The sequence below is a fragment of the Merops nubicus genome, unplaced genomic scaffold (assembly GCF_000691845.1).
Source record: "Merops nubicus isolate BGI_N331 unplaced genomic scaffold, ASM69184v1 scaffold3614, whole genome shotgun sequence".
NCBI classification, from domain to species: Eukaryota; Metazoa; Chordata; class Aves; order Coraciiformes; family Meropidae; genus Merops; species Merops nubicus.
In genome coordinates, this window is record NW_008603594.1 from 1 (window position 1) to 22,994 (window position 22,994).

Below are 22,994 nucleotides of genomic sequence, written 5' to 3' on the forward strand. Positions count from 1 at the left end.
CCGGGCCCGCTCCCCTCCCCGAGATGGCTCCGGCTCTGCCGCTGCCTCGCCGGCCCCTCCGCCCCGGGGCGTCCCACGGTGGCTGTGGAGGGCACCGCGCTGCAAGGGTCGCAGCTGATGTTGCTGGGGTTTGCGGATCTCGACGTCCCTCGAGTGACTCCTCCACGCTCCGCAGAGCGGCGAACAAAAAGCTCTCGAAAGCTGGGCTTTATCGTTCGCAAGCTCTTCTCGCCTCTACTGAGTAAATGAGCTGCTCTTTGCCTCAAACAGTTTTGGAGCTGGAGTCGAGGGGGCAGGAGCTATAGTACTTCTTCTCTTGGCTGGTAAGAGGTTGAAAAGCCACAATTATGATTATGTTGACAAGCCTTTGATTGTACGACTTCCTTTCCTGATTTCTGTCTCCACTAATCTGACCTTGGACTGAAAGCTTTTTTTTTTTTAATTAATGAAAAATCTTGATACTTCAATAACTTTAATACTTATTTACTACCTTTGTACTTACAACTCCTTAAAATGAGTGCTTTTATCAGATTAACAAAGGGGTCCAGTAGCCTTTAGTATGAGCGTGTTGATTCGATCTCTAGGTAGGTTTGTTAACTGCTGCATAATCTCCTTGAAGCACACCTTTACCATCACACGTAAAACTAGTTAGGTATGTTACCTGGAAGCTTTTACTATGTAAGCTGAGGGTCTGATGGTTGTTTTTTTTTTTTTTAAATACATTTCTTTATTAGTTCAGTAATAAGTCATTTAAATTGTCGTTTAAAAGAGGCAATAAATTACTATTTCTCAGTTTCCACAGCTTGCAGTTACAATTCTAATCAGAGGGAATGCTGAGAATGAAAGTAACTGATGTCTGTGCTTTTTAAGACGTTGTCTGCCATCCAAAACTGCTAAAGGGTGGTTGGATAAGTGTAATAAATTGGCACGGCATCATTTCAATAGTTACTGTAACCACACCAATGCTTTATAGTTTAGGATTCTTAAAAGTTACTTTGAAAAATAACTATTAGTATACTTTGGTGTAATTGAAATATGAATATAATGTTGGCGTTCTCATTGTATTCTATTACTTATTTGCATATCTAAGTACAAATGCAACTCTCTGCTGGGGTTTCATCTAGTAAACTAGTGTCTCCTGGAAAATGAGTGAGATTAAACAGAAGTAACAACATTTTTTACACGGTTTTGATGTTGAAGCACAGATATACTCATCATTTGTATGAGTAATCTCATCAACTTCAGTGGGATTAGGTGCTCTTGTGAAAATCATAGGTTCTGATCCTGTGAAAAGCTTAGCTGAAGTATAGGAAAAATATCAACACGTTGCACCTTTGTTGCAATACTTTACTACAATTTCTAATGAGTGGCAGTCTTGGTATGTTGAAGAACATGGATTTTAAACTATTTTACATAATTTTACCAGCATGGAATTGGAACATGCTTTCTAAGTAGCAAAACCAGGGATGAATTCTGTAGCTCATTCTCAAGTATTGCTGATTATACCATTTTTGAGATACTGGGATATAATGTATTCTGTAAATGCTGTATATTGGTAGTGAAGACACTGTAGAGATGCTTCTGTGAGGTGTTACATTATTGTCACCATTACTTCTGTAAAGTCAAGTACTTCAGCTAATGTAACTCAAAGCATATGGGGCTTGGAAGGAGCAGAAATATTTCCTGGCTATGTGTAAACCTCCTTTCTGTCTTTCCTAAGCCCCTAAAAGAGATATAAATGTTTTGTATTTCCAGCCATGTGTCAACTTTAATCTGCTATCTCTGTTTTCACAAAACTAGAAATAAATTTATAGCTGCTATATTTGTGCAATTTCATGTATGGCAGCTTCTGAAAAATGCGGATTTACTCAGCACGATGTTTAACGTGATGAATGCTACCTAGCTAACAGTATTTTCTTTTTTTCCCCCTACACATGGTACTTCTCAGAGCAGTTGGAGCAACTATGGTCAGGCTAAACCTCATTTGCTTGACCAGGGGAAAGAGCACAAGGGTTGTGGGCAGAGCATAAAGGGAAGGTGTTCTAGAATCATGAGGCAGAATAACAATGTGTGGCTCTGTAGTGGAAGTTCGTGTCCCTAACTTGTTCCCTTTGTCTTTATCATTGCAGCAGCATAAGTACTTTCCCCTTCTCTTGTTTCTTGCCCGTGGGGCACTGACTCTGCTAAAGCCATCTGCCACTCCTTGTCATTTTATTGCATGCAGTTGACAGCTGCAGGTGGGAAACAGGGAAGTTAGAAACAAGATGAGATCCTATTTGTTGGATACCAGAGACCTCTGCTGACAAGATAAGATGATTATGTTTTCATCCACCTCTTGCCCAGAACTTCTCAGACTGCTTATTGCCAGTGTTACAGAGAAAAGGCAAAGTGGTTGTCAAGTATGAATGTCAAGTCAAATATGGTAAATGTAAAAGATACAGGAAAGTTAAGTGAATTTGAAGTTGGGACCCTTCGCTCCTTCTGAAGTTTCTCTTAGAAGATGGGTGATCTCGACTTCAAAGTTTCGATCCTTACATGTCTGAGAAACCTGGTAGTAGGCCATAGTTGAGTTATGCTGCCTGAAGTCTTGAGGTGATGTGTCTTTCATGGTAGGACTTTATTCTTGGGATGGAAAGAAGAAATATTTTTCTGACAGATGGACTTTGAAATAGGATGATGACTATTGCTCAAGCAACCAAATAAACATAGGAGTAAATTTTGGAGGAGAGTGGATTCTGGGACTCTGGAAGTTCTTATTTCCACAAGATATATTTATTACTTGTTCCTGATTTATTGTTTGATATTGCACTCCTTATACATATGTGTATTAGGCCCCACAGAGCCTTACAACCACACAACTGCATTTCTTAATGGAAGTTCTGTATCTTGAGTTCAGTACATTGCCAATGATTACTGCTTTTCCCTGAGTATTTTGGTGAACCGTAATACTGTTAACCTAAAAAGATGCATTTGGAATGATTTACTGACCTCAAAAAAATCTGTGTCCGGTTTTCTTTCATTTAATAAAATTGAGGATAACTGGACTCAGCACTGGAAGTATCAGTATCTGAAACAGAACTATTTTGAACTTCTGTGTGGTTGCACATATTTCAGAGGCAAACACTTCTTATAGTTACTTTTTACTTGAATGCATATGAGGTGAATGGCTTATGTCCAACAGACATCAGTGTAATGCCACTTGATATCAAAAGAGAACAAATTTGCCCAATGGCAACCTATTATTAAGTGCTGCAGTGTCTGCTTTTTAAACAGGGCTTTGAACCAAAATGGTGACAGAAACAGGAAACACGTGGCTGGCACTGTTAGTCTCCTTCAGGACTTGCTTTCAATACAATGAATTGTTAATGTTCTTTAACCGTTTGCATTATTTTAGTCAAAATGTCATGAAAAGAAACTTTATTTTTGGTTATACTCAGTGTTTTTTTGTTGCACGCCAGTTAATTTCTTTCTCCTCTGTTACGGTCAGTATATAGTCTTTGAGGGTTTTCGGTAGGAAATGGGACAATAAACACAACGATTGCAGGATACAATACCACAGGCAGTCATACATGTCTACTGAAACAACTTGAACATGTTTTGATGCTGCTCAAGTGCACTGAAGTTTAAGGCCCATAGACCTGCAAGCTTATGTTGGAAGATTTGATGATTAGGAGGAATAAATTATCTAGAAGATAGCTTATGTAATATCGTAAACCTAAATTTATGAGATTGCATTGTACACATAATGATCAGTCAAGAAATTTGAAGCTTAGTGAAGTGTGTGGATGAGTTGGGTAAGTCCATGATAGTTTGATGCCAGTTCTAAAAACACTTGATTTTGGAAATTTAATCTGTGTTTTGGAACTCCTCATGTTTGAAGGTGTTGGATTTGGCGGGAGTGTTATAAAGGCAGTAGATTTTCTTTTAAATAGAAAATATTTAGTGGATGCAATAAAATTTTTCCCACTGAAGTCAACACAATGTGTTCTAGTACAACATGCTTCTCTGTGTGCTATGTTCTAAAAGTCTTTTGAGATATGTGCTGTAAGAAGGTCATCTTATACCAGATAAGACAACTCCAAAACTGAGTTGTCAGCATAACCAGCAGCATTTTTAATACTGTTTGTTATTCTGTGCTACATTCGGTTTTTTAATCCAGTTGTGACTCCAGAATATTGCAAACATAAAAATATGTCATGAGCTTTGCTTCGATATTGATTTTAATACATTGTTTTACAATATTAAATCTCAGATTGTTGCATATTGGAAAAAATATATAGGATCAATGTGGCTTCATTACATAAAGCTAATATAGTTTTACTGTGATAATATGGCAAGTATTGAATCTGCTGGCCAGTTAATTAGGCTGTTCTTAATTTGCTTTATTTTTCCATACTTAAGGTGACCTGCTGAGAAAAAATACACACCGTTTAGATTGTGCCACAGCTCCATATTTTAGTTCACTAGGGTTAGAACCGCTCACCAATAGTTTGTATTGATAATACTGCATGAAATTTGACATAAAAATATACAATTATTACAACATTGAATACTTTTTTTATATCAAACATCTATTTTCAGAAGCAAAAGTAAATCTTAAAATTTATGATGAAACATACTTTTAAGCTTTTAAAGAATCCTTTTTTTAAAAATTTTGATAGTATTGTATAAATGGTCATAATTACTTCATAACTGTGCTATGTTTTATTTCTTTAACAATGTTATTATTAAGGAGTATAATGACTAAATTCATACAACTTGGAATAATCACTTGTAAGCAACTTGGTTACATTTACAACTTTAATTCACTTGCACACTTTTGTAAAGTTTTGCCTCCTATAGCAATTAAGAAAATATAAAGTCTTTAATTTTCTCCACTGAATACCATTATATGATATCTAGAAGTCAATGGGGATTTTTCTCCCAAATGCCTTTCATTTCAGCATGGTTCTTTGAATTAATAAATCAGTTTCTGTCACTGAAAAGATTTTAGACTTTTAGCTTTATTGTGTTGTCTTCTCTGAATCAAGTGAAGTCAGGGTTGTTTTGCAGGACTGCCCTTCTGTAATACGGTGTATAGAAGTTTATTGTATTACTAGTCTTACTTGTTACAAAAAGATTTTTTAAAAATATTACCACTCTTGATTTTCTGTAGCATTCCAAACTGTATAAAAATTGAACAGCAGCAAGTTTCTTGATACTTTTTCAAGAGTACAGAGATGCAAAGTCTCACAATTTGTCTTTTTTCTAATCTGTTTTTACTTAACAGATCTTTAGTTGCTATTCGGCTTGAAGATGTATTATACAATGTGTGGTTTTTATCCATCTTGGTTTTTTCCAAACATAGAGTAGAAGCATTTCTTGAAACTTCCGCATTCCGTTAACAGTCTTTTTACTCTCTCTGTCTCCTGTTTGGTCTTTCCTATTACTGGAAAACTTGTTCTTATATACCTAAGTTTTTTTTCAGCATTAGTGCTGTCAGTTTTTCATACCAACTTTGTGCACTTAATAACTTTTAAAATTTGCTGACTCTCCTTTTCCATTTTTCCATTTATTCATCAGTATTTTTCACATCAAATTGTTGTATTTGGGTCCTCCAGAATTCTTTCTGAGATTTCCCATTTTGTGTTTCTCTGCTTATTTTTTTTTACTTCAGAAGTAAATAGCAATCTATGTTGAATACTGTATCTGTTAGCATTTGTATTACTTGATGGTATGTCTTCTTTTTTACACATGTTGACATGCATATAATCTGATAATTGTCATTGGCCTGTAGACCATTACAATCACTAAGTGAGAAATAACCATAAAAATGTAATCTTGGCTTTCCCGTAGAGTGCTGCCTGACGCACTGCTTTGCCTGTTCTGCTCTTCCTAGCAGACTTTAACTCATTTTACACTTCAAAATGGAATTTATTTTAAAGGATATTGATAGTGCTCATGTAGTATAGTTCCTTCTTATTGATTAGAATTTGCTAATTAGGGTATTAATGCAGTAAATTGTGAAGTCATGTGTTAGTTATAGTTTATGCTCATTGTGATTATGTAGTTTTTCAGGTGTATTATGCTTGTTAAAGTTCCTTGCTGTAAAGAATTTTGCAATTCTTCTCAATTCTCTTCTATACTATTTGCCTTATATTTTGGGTTCCATCCTTTCATTTGTCAGTCTCTTCTACTCTTAAGTGACAAGAATTACTTATTTTGTCTTTTAAAACGGTGTACTTAAACATCAGTCCTTAAGCTCTGAAGTAGGCCAGAAATATTTTAAGCATTATATTACCTGTCTAGCTTTCATCTAGACATTGTATTGCTGTCACAAAAGGTATGCAAATCAGGATCAAAATTAAATCGCATGTTATGTAAGCTGGATTGGTTTATTAATTTCTTCTTGTTGTTGCTTTATAATTTGGATTTCTGAACTAAAAGTTACATTTGCATTTCCACAGAACTAACAAACCCAAAAAGTAAAAAATTGGAAATTAACACAAAGACTTAAATAAACAAAAGGAAAGTAACCAGAGAGAAGATGTTCTATGGGCCAATAACAATCTTCTCAGTGATTGTGGAGGTGCATGCATTGATTTAATAATCCAAAAACTCAAGTCCTCCATTGGAACATTGGAACTTCCTTTCCATGCTATCATTAAGTAGTTCCTCTTTTTTTTTTTTTTTTTCTATCATTTGTTTGTTAGCACTTTTTAAAAAATAACTAAGCAAAGTTTTGTGGATTATTCTTCTGAGGTTATGGTAAAAATTGTCTGAGGTAGGATGAGATTTGGTTATTCTGTTTGCAATGTCTTCTATGATAGTCTTTGCCTACCAGATCATAAACAATTCTATTAACACGTTTAGAAGTCGATACCCTGCAAGTAAGTGGTAGAAACAGATTCTTTGTGTTACCAGTTCATTGCAGAATGAAGTAAAAGAGGCTGTCTCAGCCACTAGGCAAGCCCATTCTGCTCCACACCACAACACAGGAGGAACATTGTGATGATCAGCTATGGCTTGAGTGATGGGTGGCGCATTTGAAGAAACTGATTTTTTGTCTGTTGCTCATGTATTTAGTTGGGCATCTAACAAGCAAGAAAAGTGTTAAGGATGTTAGATTTACAAATGCTGATGTTCTCTAATCTTGACTGATAGCAGTCTTTTCTTTTGAGATTGAAGGCTATACAAACTTTGTGTATATTGCCTTGTCTTCTAAAAAAGAGCATGATAATTAAAAAAGAGCATGTTGTTTAGATTCCAGAAAAACATCTGAAGTATTTTAATGGCGTTAACCTAATATTTTGACATGTTGAATGACATGAACTATTATGGACATAGGACTTTTGCTGTTCAAACAACATTGTGAAATATAATGTTTGGTTGTTTTTCAGAGAGAAAAGTTTAAGTGTAAAAAATGGATGCTAAAGGATTTCAAGGAAAAGATAAACTGAATATGCTCATAATTTTACTAGCATATTTGGTAAGTTTAAAATTAATGCGGGTTGTATTTCCAGGTATGAATTTGAAAAAATTACATTGGACAAAGGAATGGTGTCTTTTCTTTTGCACATTACTGCCAACACTAAAGTACTTAAACACATATACACAGACGATTACATGTGCATTTTGTCAATTAAAAAGTGAGCTTGGTCAACTGATTTGTATAATTTCTTGCTCCTTACATACAATTAAAATTTTTACCTTGTGAGCCTCTTCGTGGAAGGACTGGACTAGGATAGGAAATGCAGATTAATACAGTGCTGTGATGGTGATACTGCTTCACTTCAGAGAGGTGGCAGGAAATTTAGGCAATTTGCAGGGACTGGCTCTTAGTACAGTGTGCTATATACGTAGCTGAGGAGTTTGGAGTATTCAGTTTTCAACAGAACATGGCATAGCATACAATTACATTGCCTGCTAAGCGTACTTCAACCCTGGCTTGCAGAGACAAGCACTAGAACTGAGGGTAATTAATGCTTCATAGCTATCAGGAAGGCTTTGGTCTTTCTGAAAAGTCTTATATACAAAGTCAGAATTTAGTAGCAATTGTGGAGAGCACTTCCTGTGAAGGCAGTCTGTACGTAGACATTTTATTTAAAATTCTATTGAGGGAGTTTACAGGGTTTGCTAATGTTCCTGGGTAGGATTCCAGTGATTATACGGAGACTTTGCATGGCTGATATTACTTCTTATGGTGTTTTTCATAACCTTAGTTTCTGATTTGGTCAGATAATGTACTTAAATGCCTTTGAAGGTAAAAATTGGATTGCCTTTTATTTGGCCCATTAAATATAAAGTGATAGTAAAGTTTAGAATTATACTATTCATACAAGTTTGGAGGCTTTTAGAAGTTTCCAATAGTTTTAAGTGACCTTTTAAAATCTGTAAATATTTATGTTTAAAAGAACAGATTTTAGCTTAGTTATTCAATTGTAATAACATAATTTGGAAAAGAAAAAATCACAAGTAAATGAACCATGGCAGTCTAATGTGATATGACATAGCTTACAGTCATGAAAATTGTAGCTTTACTTTTTATGTGCACTTTTCATAATATTAAATTCATGTTCAAACAATTAAGTGTTTTAATGTTCCACAGGTGCTAAACATCAAGCAGGTCTTCTAATGATTGTAACATTATTGCAAGTCACTGAGTACTGAGGACCTTTGAAATTCACACCACTTACCTGTATTTGGAGTTAGATGTTTAATTTTCATTGTCATATTTGAAGTTATTTTATAAAGCAGAAAGTTATTTTTTTAAGATAGAAACATGGATTTATTTCTCAGATTTTGAGTTCGTATAAATTATATGTTAATCACAGATTAATTATATTTTGGTGAGTTTACTTTTTTCTTTTTTTTTTTTAATTTACTTTTTAAGATAAGTGGGGTAATTTGTGAGACTGGAGATTGCAGAGAGCAAGAATTTAGGGACCACACTGGAAACTGTATCCCCTGCAAGCAATGTGGACCTGGAATGGAACTCTCAAAGGTAAGCAAATCATGCTGTCTGGAATTTACCTTGTTTCCAGTGGGTGCATTTACTTATGTATTATTTTATAACAGATATCTATACTTAAGTGTAAATAGGTTTTTTATTATAATTTTTTATTATTTTGGCATTTGAACCTTTTATATTGTTTCAAGTACCATGTTTTCTGGTTCTCTTTATATAAAATGTTCAGCTCAGAAAATGATACTGCCTACTTTATTAATTGCAGTTTCATTAGAGGATATGGGTATGGGCTCTCAAGTTAATAATTAATTAAAAATTCATTCATTTCAAACTGGTGATTGGTACACACCACTGAGATGGGGGAGGACTTGATTCTTACAGTGCTGAATTTCAGAATCAGTTCTGAATTTTAGGTGAAGTTGCCACCATAAACAGTGTTTAAATATTTTCTATACGGTAACTTTTCTTAACAGAACAATGTAGAATAAAAATAAGGGAATAAACATATAAATATAGAATAGGATTCAAGTGAGAACTGAGATTTCTGTAGAGCAGCTGGGAGATGAGTGATTGTTCTGTTTTCACTAGCTCAGTGGTTGGAGCACTTTGTTTTGGGAAGCTAGATTCAAATGAGGCTCAATTTCCTTGTTTTATAGCATTTTTACTAAGTTGTAAACCTAATCCATATCTTTATGCTGTGTTAAGTAACTGTGGGGGTTGAGGCCAGAAGAATATGTGGTAATATATAGACAACACAGAAGAAGTCCTTGTTAATATCATGCAGAAGGAAAGATTGTTATCGTGAGTCTTATGTAAATGCTTTTTCTTTTAGAACAACTGTATCTCTTCCAAAAGAAAATCCCCATGAAAGTTTTGGAATTAAAAGGGTTTTTAGGAGCACAGAAATAAATCAACAAAGATGAATGGCGACTGAAGTTATGGACTAGGATTTAGTAGAACTAGAAAGTTAACTTGGCAAAATTTCCACCAAAAATCGAAGTCTGAATGCAAGTCATGAGAGGGATCCTGGTTGCTTTCAGCAGAGAAAGTAGGTTCTGTTGTATGATCAAGGAGAGAGTGCAATGAAGGAAGATAGAGCTGAAATGTGAGGGAAGGCTGTGGTGAGATTCACTAACTCAGTCACTGGAGGTGAAAGAGATAACAGAATGGGTTATGTGTCATGGAGAGACTGGATGGTTTGGGAGAGCAGGTGTGACATGCTAGAGGCATGAAGATGGTCAGGCAAGCTGGTATCATGAAGGGTGTACAAACTTGCCAAGTGTCATCCATAAGACTCTTCGTTCAGTGTCCAGCTACTATACCTGCATCCTGCCTATCGTTAGTGTAGGACTGTGGCCCAGACATAACTATGCAGTTTGATCAATACCTGATAGGTGGGGCCATAAAGTGAGAGAGGAGTAGCTGCCCTGCCCAGTGCCTTTCCATACAGAAGGACAAAACTCTGTTTTGTACTCTTACAAATAGTGTAAAAAGGATGATAAAGGTAGAATTTAGTGTGTTATTTAGGAGGAGTGAAATTTTAATTTTCTGGCTCTCTTGCTTTTGTAGGCAATTATGTTATGTAGATCCAAGGGGCATTTGCAATGTTATTTTTGAAAGCTTTTAGACATGAAACATTACTAAGTCTGGTGTGTATTTGTGTTGAAACAACTGGGGAAAAAAAGCTTTCCGTTTATGGCTATGTATTTCTTACTATATTCAGCTCTGAAAAAAAATCACAAGTTAAGTATTGTGGTTTGTGGGTGGTTTGAAAAGATTTGCTCAAATTGAGTGACACATTTTTCCCTATCCCTCCACCCACTGTAGCTAGCGTTCAGTGTGTTAACAGAAATATTTAGTTTCACACTTTAGTAAGGATTACTGTCTGTGTTAGGCAGTATTAGTTAAGGTTTAGTTATACAAACAGTGCTGTTGAAATAGTTTGAAGATCACTAACAGTATGGATGTGGTTTTGTTCAGATGTTTTGTTTGGGTTTTTTTTTTTTGTTTTTTTTTTTTCCGATTGGCCTTAGATTTGAGGACGGAAGAGGTTCTAGGGCATGTTTTAATTTATAAAGGCACCTGTAAATGTGGCACTTATAACAGCAGCCCTACTAAAGCAGTATTACCTGCATTGGTGTGGCATACTTACCGAGTTGGCAAATAAAAACCAAATGCATAAAAACTAATGCCCTCAGTCATTGCATTTTCAATTTAATAGAACAGCCCTGGGGATTCTGGTCGACAGCTATCTGAATGAGCCAGCAGTGTGCCCAGGTGGCCAAGAAGGCCAACAACATCTTGGCTTCTAACAGAAACGGTGTGACCAGCAGGACTAGGGAAGCGATCGTCTCCCTGTACTCAATGCATGTGAGGCCACATCTCAAATGCTGTGTTCATTTTTGGGCCACTAACTTCATCAAGGACATTGAAATGCTGGAGTATGTCCAGAGAAGGGCAACAAAGATGGTGAAGGATCTAGAGAACAAGTCTTGTGAGGATCTCCTGCGGAACTGGGGTTGTTTAGCCTGGAGAAAATAAGGCTCAGGGGAGACCTGGTTACTCTCTACAACCGCTTGAAAGTAGGTTGTTGTGAGATGGGGGTCAGTCTCTTCTCTTATGTAGCAAGTGATAAGAGAAGAGGAAAGAGCCTCAAGTTGTGCAAGGGGAAGTTTAGATTAGATACAAGGAAAAATTATTCACAGAAAGGGTTGTAAAGCCCTGGAACAGGCTATCCAGGGAAGTGGTGGGGTCACCATCTCTGGAGGTACTTAAAGGACGTGTAGATGTGGTGCTGAGGGACATGGTTTAGTGATGACCTGGAAGTGCTGGGTTAATGGTGGGACTTGATGGTCTTGAAGGTCTGTTCCATCCAGAACAATTATGACTTCTGTGACTAATAATGAAATGCTAAACTAAAACAGGAAGGTTATAGTTTTCAATACTACACTACTCAAGTTATGTTTTTACTTTAACTACTTTTGTTTATAGCCTCTTAGTCCTCATTTTTGGGACTAGTTTTTCTGAAAATATGAATGCTTGATTAATTTCAGTGTGTCCGCAAATACTTCTCCCAGACGTGAATAGGGTTTCAAATACTATTTTTTGCTACTGCACTAGAACTGAAGTAACTAAAAAGATTTTGCTCAAATCCAAATGTGAGTGGAAGTGTAATTTCCTTCATAAAGAGAGGTACAATTTTCTGTGAATCATAGTGAAGAATGTGATGTGGTGGCTCTTAATGAAATGCAGTTGAAAGTAGTCTTGCTGAACTACAGCTTGAAGCAACAAAGTATTTTAAGTCAAAGGTCAGAATGCAAAGGGAAAAGAGTTTAAATGATATACTTGAAGTAATTTGCCACACAGGGGGCGTTTTGTTTGCTTAGGTTTTTTCAGTGTGAGAAAGCAATGATATAATTATGCTGTAATTTAATAACAGTTTCTTAATAACAGCTTTTGTGTCTTGCTTTCGTAGCAAATATTTAATGCTTGGGGATAAAACTGGATATACTGCTGTATGTGTGAGCATGACTGTATGTGTAAGTATATAGTAAAATACAATGCCATAAGTGGATTTTTAGGTTTGGTTCCTTCCCCCACCCCAAAAGTGTTGTAAGCAATAGACTGACAGGTTTCTTTCTTATGTTAGTAACAAAAAACCTTAGCCTATATTATTGACTACAGAAGGCCAGCTGTTGGATCGTGCAGCAGTGGACCATGCGACTGGTTGGTGTAAATGTATGTCTCTATTTCCTTCCCTTGAAACCCAGTTCAGGTAGAACTGCTGCTGAGTAAGCTGAAGCAGACAGGTCCAATGTCAAGGACTACAGAGCCCTGGCCTCACTCCGGTGTATGAGAAACTGCTTCATCTTAGTTACAATGGAAATCTGTAGATTTCTCTACTACTGACTGTAGAAAAATAGGAACTGTATTCCATGACAACATGCACATGCAACCATTCTTATTTTTACAACTATTTACTTGAACTTTTTATATGGCCTTTCTTGCAATGCTATGTGAGCTTTTCATAATACCTTTCTAAGTTCAGGAATTACTGTTGTCTTTTCTTAATTTATACATGAGACACTAAGAAATCAGCTTGCACAAGGTAACTCAGGAAGTTTTTGGTGGAACAGGACAGACAGAGGCCACAGAATGAAACGAGGATGAAGGTTCTCTTTTCACAAGGCACCACATAGACAAGACCAGGCACAATGGGTAGAAGTTATACCAGGAGAGAGGTTTAATCTCTGTATAAGAAAGAAATTATTTGCAGAGAACTGTAAATAATACTGTTTATGTACAATGAACCATTCACTGGAACAAACTCCCCAAGAATGTGGTAGCGTCCCCATCACTTGAGGTCTTTAGGATGCAGTTGGACAGGACGCTAGATCATCTCATCTCAGTTCTCTGTCCCATGAAAAGCTGGACCAAATGTTCCATGAAGATTCTATGCAATCTGGGCTGGTTTATGATTATATGGTGAGTGTTTTAGTTGCAAACTAGTGCTCAGTCATTTTCTGAGGCAAGAAGCAGGTCTCCTTTTTCTTCATCATACACCTGGTGCAAAGAAGCAACCTATGATACGTTGATTGACCTTCCTGTCTGTGTAGAAAAGCAACTTCAGACATCCTTTATAGCAAGAGACAAAAAAAGGGAACAAAAATCCCCAGCCTCGTATCATGTAACTAGTTCTGAATCTGCAGTTCACCACAGCAGCTAAATCTGACATGTTTGCAGCACACTGTTGCAGCCTGTCCTGCTCGGAGAATTCTGCAGGGAGGTGGAGCTGATTATTGGATTCTAGATGAGGCTGATCCACACTGCTTTTGGAAGCTAAAACTGTGTGCTGTTTAACAAGGCCATATACTCAAAGGTATTACTAAAAACTTCATTTCTCAGCACCAGTGTAGTGCTGCAACCTGTTACATGACCTGATAACAATTAAAAGTGTCTTAATGACTGGAAGCCTTTTTCTTGAGAATGCCCAGATATTTTTGTGATCATTGTGGCCTAAGTGGAGCTTCTCTGTGCCATGCTGTCTAGAGATTTACATAGGTTGTGGATAATCACTGGAGCTAGAAACAAATTCTAAAATGTACTTGCAGATTACCATCTTAATAACACCTGAAAGTATTTTTTTAAATGAAATTTGAGGTTATTTTAATTGTTTAAAATCTAATTTACTGTTCATTTACTTTTTGCATTACATTCAACTTTTAGGGAAAAACCGTACCACTTAACTCCATTATCCTTTGTAGTCTGCTATACTTTTGGTCATTCTGTCTGCATTGGTCTTTGGGTACTAGATACTGAAAGAAAATGCTAACACTGCCAAGGAAATGCTTCAAGAGGTGCCCATATTATTGTATGTGTTTAATTTTTTTAGCCTGAAACTAAGTTATGAGTGTAGTTAACTAGTTTGCTACAGATTCCTAGTTGGCCTTGACCAGTCATCTCACTTAATACCTTAGTGAAACCAGGCTCTGAAGAAAGTAGTTCTGGGGCACATACATTACAGAGAATGAGATATCACAGTACTGTGATAGTGAAAGCTGTACAAATATCCAGAAAATAGAAATGTATTTGAACTTTGAGTTGGTTTGTTTTGATTTTGTTTTTAAGTTAATTTTAATGCAGTTTTCTACGTAACTGTTTGGGTTTTCATGGTTTGTACTGTGTATCATTGTAGAGATAAATTTTTCACTAATGTTACCTGGTACCATTGATGGTAGCATTGAAAATGGGAAGTAGAAAGGGAAGAGTGGGCCAGGTGTTCTTCATACTGCACTTCACGATAGGAGAAATAAATATAACATATATTTACCTGCTCTCTTTTCTTTCTGGCACAAAAAAAAACCACCTTATTTTGAAATCTAGCTAATTGAGGTTCCAAGTTTTATTTCTCTTTTCTGCAGTTGGAGGTGAACTGCCACAGGACATGAGCCATCTTCTAGAAATATGAGTGGGAGGATGGAAGGGATGAGGGGAGTTGGGAACTATTCAGATCTCATCAGCCATATAATTTGACAACTTTGTGAACAGGGCACTGAGAAAACTGGTGCACATCAGTTTTGCACATGTGCTGTAAAAGATGAACACTCAATTGTTTGCATCTTTGCTGGACTGCTAAATTACGAAGTCCAAGTTTTCAAAGGGTTTGAATCCATCATCTAAATCATATCCTTTAGTTTGGGGAATGTGGTTAATTATAAGTACAGGCAGATCTGTTTGAAGTTCTGCCTGGTTTACAAGCTTAAATATTTATTTGCACCTGCCAGGCAGTTAACTGCCTCAAACATTATGCGAACATAAAAAGCACATACATGAAGTTGTAGTTGTTGTGGATTCTATCTGCAGAATTCCTGGTGGGGACTTAGAAGCCATCTTTGAAAAGACTGGAAATTGTAAATTCCTTGGGCAGAAGGTTTCTTTATATTTTAACCACCATTTTTATAGCTTTAAAGTAAACCATTCCAAGTTACAAAGGACCACTAAGATGCATCTGTAGGTCCAGCTACAGCAATGCAAATCTGACAGAGCTAGAAACAACTGACTCAAGCTTTGGTAGTTTGGGCCAGTGAGCTGAAGGCATTTAATTTTAACTTTATTTCCTGGTGTTTGCTTGTTTTTGATCAGAAACTTCAAAGGTAGTCTGGGAAGGAAAACTTATAATTAAGTCAATTTAAGCCATATATTTGAGAGTTTACTAGGACTTGGGAGGAACTGATTCCAAGTGATTTATCAAAAGATCCAAATAAACATGGTTTGACTGAGCTATGTGATATATCCTGTAACACTACTATTTGAATGATCTAAATGCCAAGTAAGTATTTAGAAAGAATGTGTTAAGAAATAATGAGATTAGACAAAAAGTTTATTTATACTTAGGAAGTGCAAAATCTCCTAGCAGAAGTTATTACCCAGTGGTAATCATGTAGCTGTGTCTTACAACTGTATAGAGTTAGGTGACGTAAGATAGAACTGCTAGAACATCCATTGTTTGGCATTGATTCCTAGCAGAAACTGGTAGTTTTGAAATGAAATGGTAGAAAATGTTCTAAGGCTGAAGTAAATTTTTAAAAAAAAAAAAAAAAAAAAAAAAGGAAGAAATATTTTTATCCCCTTTTCCCTGCCAGCTTTATTAGGGTCAGTGTCTCACAAGAGGACTGTGCTGTACAGTGTATGAAACTGTAGTGTGCTTTTGGTTTGTGGGGTTTTTTTGTTGGTGTTTTTTTTTTTTGTTACTAACTGCAGTGATTTGTCTGTCTGCTCCTTAATCTGCGTAATAGCAATAGTAAAAAACTACATGTCAGCTAAAAAAAAATGAACAAACAAAAAACAGCTAACAAAACAAACAAACAAACAAAACCCAAACAAGAATTAAAACTTTTTAAAAAAATTTCTGGGTCTAGAGATAGAGGAAGAACTCTGGTTTTAGTGTTCATTTGTAGCTGCTTTATTAGAACTATTTTCTGTGTGCTTGAGTGCTTGCTCTTCTTCAGAGGATGATAAATACATTCTTAACATAAAATTTTCAATTTTATTTTTAACATGTCCAATAAAATGCATCTGAAGTTGCTTATTGTTACTTTATAATTGGAAATTAAAGGCAATAAAATACATGTTGGCCAACTCCCATCACATAGCTTGTTCCATACATGCTTTCCCAATGTAAAACCTTGGAGGATTTTTTTTTGACTGCAGCAAGTTTGCTTAAGTGAGTGACTTTGGAAAAAAGTTATTTTTATACATTTAACATGCATATGTTGAGGAAGAAACTGGTGGAAACCTCCTTTTAAGTTTCACCAGTTGAAGACTTCCTGCAGTTTTCCCACAGGGAAGATGCCCTGTTCTTCCACTGAGACCACATACTATAGTAGGAGGTCCCCATATTGTGTGTGCCTTGCCCACCTACTCCTCTCCAAATAAGTCCTTTCCAGTGATTTCTTGTATTCCTGTTGTATTTTGCAGTGTGTTGCTAATGCATGAAATCGAACTCCAAAGTACAGCAAAAAAAAATAATTATTATATTCAAATGAGAAAAGGGTATCACGACTTTTAGTAACCTTAAAAAAGTGACATAAAAATATATTGATAGTTCTTGTTAATGAGTTCAGTTTCAGAATTCAGTCTCCAAACTATTACATATTGTTAGGTGAAGTGTTTCTCTTTGTAACCTGTCGGTTGTATTAGGTGTCCTTTTGTAAATAAATGGAAATAATTTCACTAAACAGCTAAATTTGGGATAAATAACCAACAATAGCAAGTAATATTCCTTGTATAGTGAACTGTCATGCCTCTCTGTGATCTGCAGAGCTATTAAACTTTTCCAGCAGTTTAAGAACTGTTAGGACTGGAACAGATTGAGTTTCTGAAATTCTTAGTGGCTAAGCAATGTTTGGTGCCTAGCTGATGGTCATTAACCAGCTCTGTTTCATTTGGTATCAGAAATTCCAAGCCTTTGAAGATCAGCGCACTCTCTTTGGCAATTAACTTTGTTCATCTTAGCTATGAACCTTAATATCAAAGTACTTCTTTTGCTGTTTTTGTAACTGAGTAAGTGCCTTTATAGTTCACTTGTCCCAGTTTCTGCACTTTCACATGACTGACCTAATTAAAAAACAGACAGCTCAATAATTCTGCCATAAGCTAGTAATAATGAAACTGTGGGAGTCCTTGAAGCCCTTTATCATTCAAATACACAGTGGTTTCATGAATAAAGTGGATGACTAAGTATTACTTCTAGAGGTAAGGGAGATTATTAGCAGTGGAAGACACATTTGAACTTGTTGAAAGGATGGCTTTTGTCTCTAGAAAGACTTACTCTCAGTAATAATTACACTAGGTCTTCGTTTTATCCCAGCATTCTCTTCTTGTTCACGCTTTCAGTGACTGAATAGCTTGGTATTGCCTGTTAATCCCTACAGGAATGCGGCTTTGGATACGGGGAGGATGCACAGTGCATGACATGCAGGCCAAACAGATTCAAGGAAGACTGGGGCTTTCAGAAGTGCAAGCCTTGTCTGGATTGTGCCTTAGTTAACCGGTTTCAGAAGGCCAACTGTTCTGCCACCAGCAATGCACTATGTGGAGACTGTTTACCAGGGTAAGTCCATTTCTGAAGGTGAGGCTGCAAAAAATTCAGACGTCCTTTGCGCTAAGGTTTGCTTGGTCATGTTTTCCAGATAAGTGTTTATGTCCTTTATGTATGTATGAAGGTCCTAGGTTCTAATCTTAGCCTTGCCGATCATTTACTGGATGATCTGAGCACATAACTTCAGAATTACAGTCTTAACTATCTCATCTGTAAAAGTGATTTGATAAATACCTACCTGATCTGGGAGACTATTGTCTATGCAGTGACTGAGCAAAATACTTCAAAATATTGAGTGTTACTGGTGACTTGTTTCATTATTTTAACAAATTAAGTATTTGAAAACATACACAGTTTACCTTTTTGAAGAATGATCCCATTCTTTGCTTAGTTTTTTTCCCCTTCCTTAGGTCAATGCCTAAAAATTCTCATACCCATGTATTTTTAAGTCCAAAGCAGTGGCTGTGGTTTATGCTCCTGAAATTCCTTTATGGTATTTGGAAAATCACAGTGCATGATCCTGGCTGAGAAGCATAAATGAGTCTGAAATAATTGTGTTGGAACAAATTATAATAGCGTGGAGATTGACTGAAACTGCTGTTGCAAACCCTTAGTTTGTTGTCCAGTCATCCCAGTTCTCTGTTGCTAGTCTTCTTTCTTTGTAGTACTGAGTGTTCAGATCTCCAAAAGTCTATTCTTTATGTTGTGGCCAGGTTCCACTATTATAAATCCCTGCCATGAATTTGTAAAAAGGCATTTCTGATGCTTTTTTTGAATTATGGATTGGTAGTTGAATTGATAGGAGGAGGTTGTGAGAACCAATTTCCAGTTATATAGCCTGAAAGTACTATGGCTGTTATGTTTGAGAGATGCTTAAAAGTTCATACGTTTCTTTTCTATATATTTATCAGGCATTTTATTTATTTTGTATACTCTTTTTTTAATACCAGCGATAAAATAACTGAAGACTGGTGAAGCTCTTACAGTTAATCTTCTCAAGTCAGAAGTGATGCCTTTTCCTTTAAAGTTAGCAAAACTCTGGTAAATTCTGTTAGTTTAAGACACAGTATGAGAAGGTGCAGCCCTGGGAGTTAGTTGTTACTTGCAACCACTTCTGATACTGGCTGCAGCCACATGGTGTGTTTATTTATTGCATATTAATATATATGTATTGTAGGGCTTATTTGGCTGTCAGCAGGGAGATTTTCTTCTTGCAATGTAAACAATATAAGCTAAACTTTGTAAGATGAGAAGAACAAAAGAGAAACCAGAATAAAACATGAATTAAGGGTAAATGTAAACTGGAGGACCTGGGAATGCTTTTAGTATTCTGGTCTAGAATGTATTCTAGATGCATGTGTTGAATATGTGTTAGAGCTGTTGCCACAACCTGCTTTTACTGGCAGCAAAGCTGGAAACAAGAGGGAGGGAGTCATGGGTAGAGGAGTCACAGGTCGTCTGGTCTGGGTATTTCGTAGAATAGAACTGTAGAGCACACCACCACTCATACCTGTCCATCAGTTTAGATGGTGCCTAAGTGAGTAGAGGATATAGCTAGCCAAATAAAATGGTTTAGCTAATGTTTTACTCCTCAGCAGTCATATTTATTTCTGTTTTGCATGGTTTTCCAGCAGGCCGTTCCCCATTGTTCAGCTTCAAAACACTACAGACAGCACGTCAGCTAAAACCAAATATTAACACATTTCATTCAGAGTCAGTGATCCCAGTGGCTCCTTCAGTTTCACAGCCCCTGCATCTGTTTCTGTTCACATTGTTAAAGTATGAGTTTCTTGAGCAGTTGGAAAGCTGTTTGCTTTAGCTGATACAGACTTCATACACTAATGGCTTTTGCAGTTTTATTAATTTAGCATCAGTAGAGTTAGTACCTTTTATTTAATGTGCCACTACCACTACAGAAAACACAACTGATGTACTCATCTTGAGCAGAACACAGATATTGAGTCTAGCTTAGTACTAACGGCTGACTGAAAGACAGACTAACCAATCTACCTGACTAGGGTCAAGTTGTGGTTGAGTTCTTTAAAGGATGTCATAGTCTCATACAGATATCAACTATAACACTTGTTCTGTGTTTTTCATTTGGTACTGCTCTTTTTCCCTGCTCTAGGAGTGTAGGCTTCTGCCCATCACTGTAGTCAGTAAGTTCTTCAAATATAAACGCAAAAGGAAAGTTGTTGAAGGGTATTGAGAATAAAATGTCTCCTTGGGTACAACAGCCTTTTGGATTTTTTGTAATGTTTTTGCATTGATTTCTTCAGGAATGAGCAGCTGGCTGTTTGGTTTGCTTTAGAGTTTTGTTTCATTGTTCACCTGTTACTGTTTGTGGCCTGCCGTTGCTATTAGCAAAACATCTGCCACTTCTATTTGCATGATCCATTTTTTTGTACCTTGAAATGCTTGTTACCTATTATTTTTAAAATATACATCTAAGTGAGAATATGAAAACACAGTGGAGGATTGGATAATGTAGGTTTGGACTCCTGGACACTTTTTTAATTCGCACTCAGTCTATGCACATTGTGATTTTGTTTGGTCGTGAAAAGTTTGCCTAGAGGAGAAGGAAGAGTCAGAGAGGGATTGTTGATTTTTAAAATATAGTTCTGAAATGCCATTTTTAAGGTTTTGCTGTTGCTGTTCTAAAAAACAATCAGAATAGTCTTATTTTCTGAAGATTTCGTCACACAGCAGGTTGAAACTTGGGGGGGAAAGGGGGGGGCGCAGGGGCACCCTTCTATACAAGTACATAAATGAACCAGTTTCAGTGGTTTTGTTTGGGTTATTTTTGTTCTCTGAGCTAGAGGATATCTTGGGGATTTTACCAAGAAGGCACTGACAGTCTGGTCTGTTACACTGTTAGTGGTGATAATTAACTTGTAATATCTTCTTTCTTTTAGGAGATTTATGTAGATGAATCATTTCACTTTTTTATTTTATAAATGTGTAAATAAGCTTGCATAATGTAAGTTCCTCACGCTTGCCTTGTATGTTGTGATCCATGTGGAAATCAGGGCTCTGATTTCTATCTGAAATGCACAGAACTCTTTATTTCTTATGAAGATTAGAGTGACTATGCATTTGGACTAACAGATCTATATTTTTCCTGACTTTACTTTAGATCTATCTAATTAGTATCTAATGTAATTTTGTTCTTCTGTTTCCTGATAGTTTTGTATTGAGGCACAGATTGAAAAAAAGTTTGCAGTTAATGAGATTTCTTATTAAAACACCTGATTTATTTTGTGAGGAAAAATAACCAGGTTTGATTAATCACTTTTTTCATTCATTTATCTTCTAGGTTTTATAGGAAGACTAAGCTTGGAGGTTTTCAAGACATGGAATGTGTTCCTTGTGGTGATCCTCCTCCTCCCTATGAGCCTCACTGTAAGTACTTTTCCTCTTGTATGAGTGGGATTAACGTTTTTGCTTTAGAATGATTTCTGCTCTAACTTGAAAGCTTGGCAAAAAGTGACAGTCACAATTATGAAGAATTCTTTTCAGGGCTCATTTTCATGTTGGTAAATTATTTTGTTAATACACTTCAGCAAGTCCAGCACTGTTATTATAAAGTTCCCTTATATGACCAGTCACTTGAGGGTAAACATTCCTGTCATACCACATGATTCAGGGAGTCTTAGGTCCACTTCTGATGTTGTCATACTAATTTAATTTCTGGTTTGTGTTAATGCCAAAAGAAAGGCAGCCTTCCTAGACCTTCTATCTACTATCAGGTAGGCTTCCTTATGAATTCAGTGAGTATGAGTAATTTGATGATACCTTTAAAAATAACTTTTGTACTAAGGTTGCAGTAAGAGAGAATAACATAGATAAATATCTTTATAGTACTATACACATTAAGAAGGAAATTGGTAATCAGTTCCTCTGGTTTTGGCCCAAGAGTGGATTAGAATCTTTAACAAGAGAGAACCTCTTTTTTCTGCAACAGAAGCCTTTTTACTGCTTCTCCCAATATGGTTGACGGTCTGCATCCTATCAAGTTTTTAATTCAGTAAAAGGAGTGAATTATTCTTGTTGCATTTACTGCTGTCTACTTTATACTATGAAAAATAAAATTGATTCAACATAGTCTTGTGGAAAACCTTGGGTTAACTTTTTTGCTACTGTAACTATGAAGTTAGGATATGGGAGTTGTTTTTTTTTCCCTGTTCCACACAGAAACAACTGAATTGTCAAGTTTCTGAAATGTTTCATGCTACTTTAATAAGGACACGCTGGTTATTTTTCTTTCTTTTTTAATTGTGCTAAATGAAAATTTAACCAAATACACGCTATTGTGAATTAAAACCATATTTTTCAAATAGTTTTATAGTGCATTAAAAGTAATGAAATAAGGATTCTTCAGCATTCCATGTATTGCTTAGACAGTTGGTTTTTAAATATGCCAGACTCCCTTAATTTGCTTCCATTCTAGTTTTAGTGCTCTTTGGGTAATAAACTTACCAAGCCAGATTCTCAGGCAGTATCTTTAATAGTAAAATTTTTTATAAGTATGGATTCCTTTGCATTTCTCTTATAGTTTCAGAGAATTTCATTACATACCACTGAATCAGAATAATTTATTTTTTATTAAAGATTACAGCATTGAAAAAGAGTAAATCAGATGTCTGTAAAAAGACTTAACTCCTACCCATGTACAATGAAAGTCTAGAAAGTAAATTCAAAATTTTTCAACTATTTCTGTAGTGTAGGCAGTATTACATCTTAAAACTATTTAGAGTATGTTCCTCATAGCAAATGCTATGGAGTTTGATGCCAAGAATGAAATCCTGATCTTGATTTACTGGAGTATACACTTCAAAATCAGTGAGTTCCAGAAGCTATTTCTAGACAGTTTGAAACGTAACAGGCAATTTTATGTTTACATTTATTTTAATCCACCAGTTGATCAAAATTAAATATTAAAACCTT

The 22,994-nt window shown here is 36.0% G+C and overlaps 1 protein-coding gene across 1 annotated transcript in view; it reads left to right on the forward strand.

Moving 5' to 3' along the window:
* The first annotated feature begins 7,376 nt into the window (after positions 1-7,376).
* TNFRSF19 (tumor necrosis factor receptor superfamily, member 19) overlaps positions 7,377-22,994 on the forward strand; it is a 43,621-nt gene continuing 28,003 nt past the window's right edge. The window contains exons 1-4 of the mRNA XM_008938719.1: positions 7,377-7,468; positions 8,873-8,983; positions 17,881-18,059; positions 21,364-21,449. Coding sequence (XP_008936967.1) covers positions 7,403-7,468; positions 8,873-8,983; positions 17,881-18,059; positions 21,364-21,449 — 442 coding nt within the window. The 5' untranslated portion in view covers positions 7,377-7,402. The remainder of the gene's footprint in view (positions 7,469-8,872; positions 8,984-17,880; positions 18,060-21,363; positions 21,450-22,994) is intronic.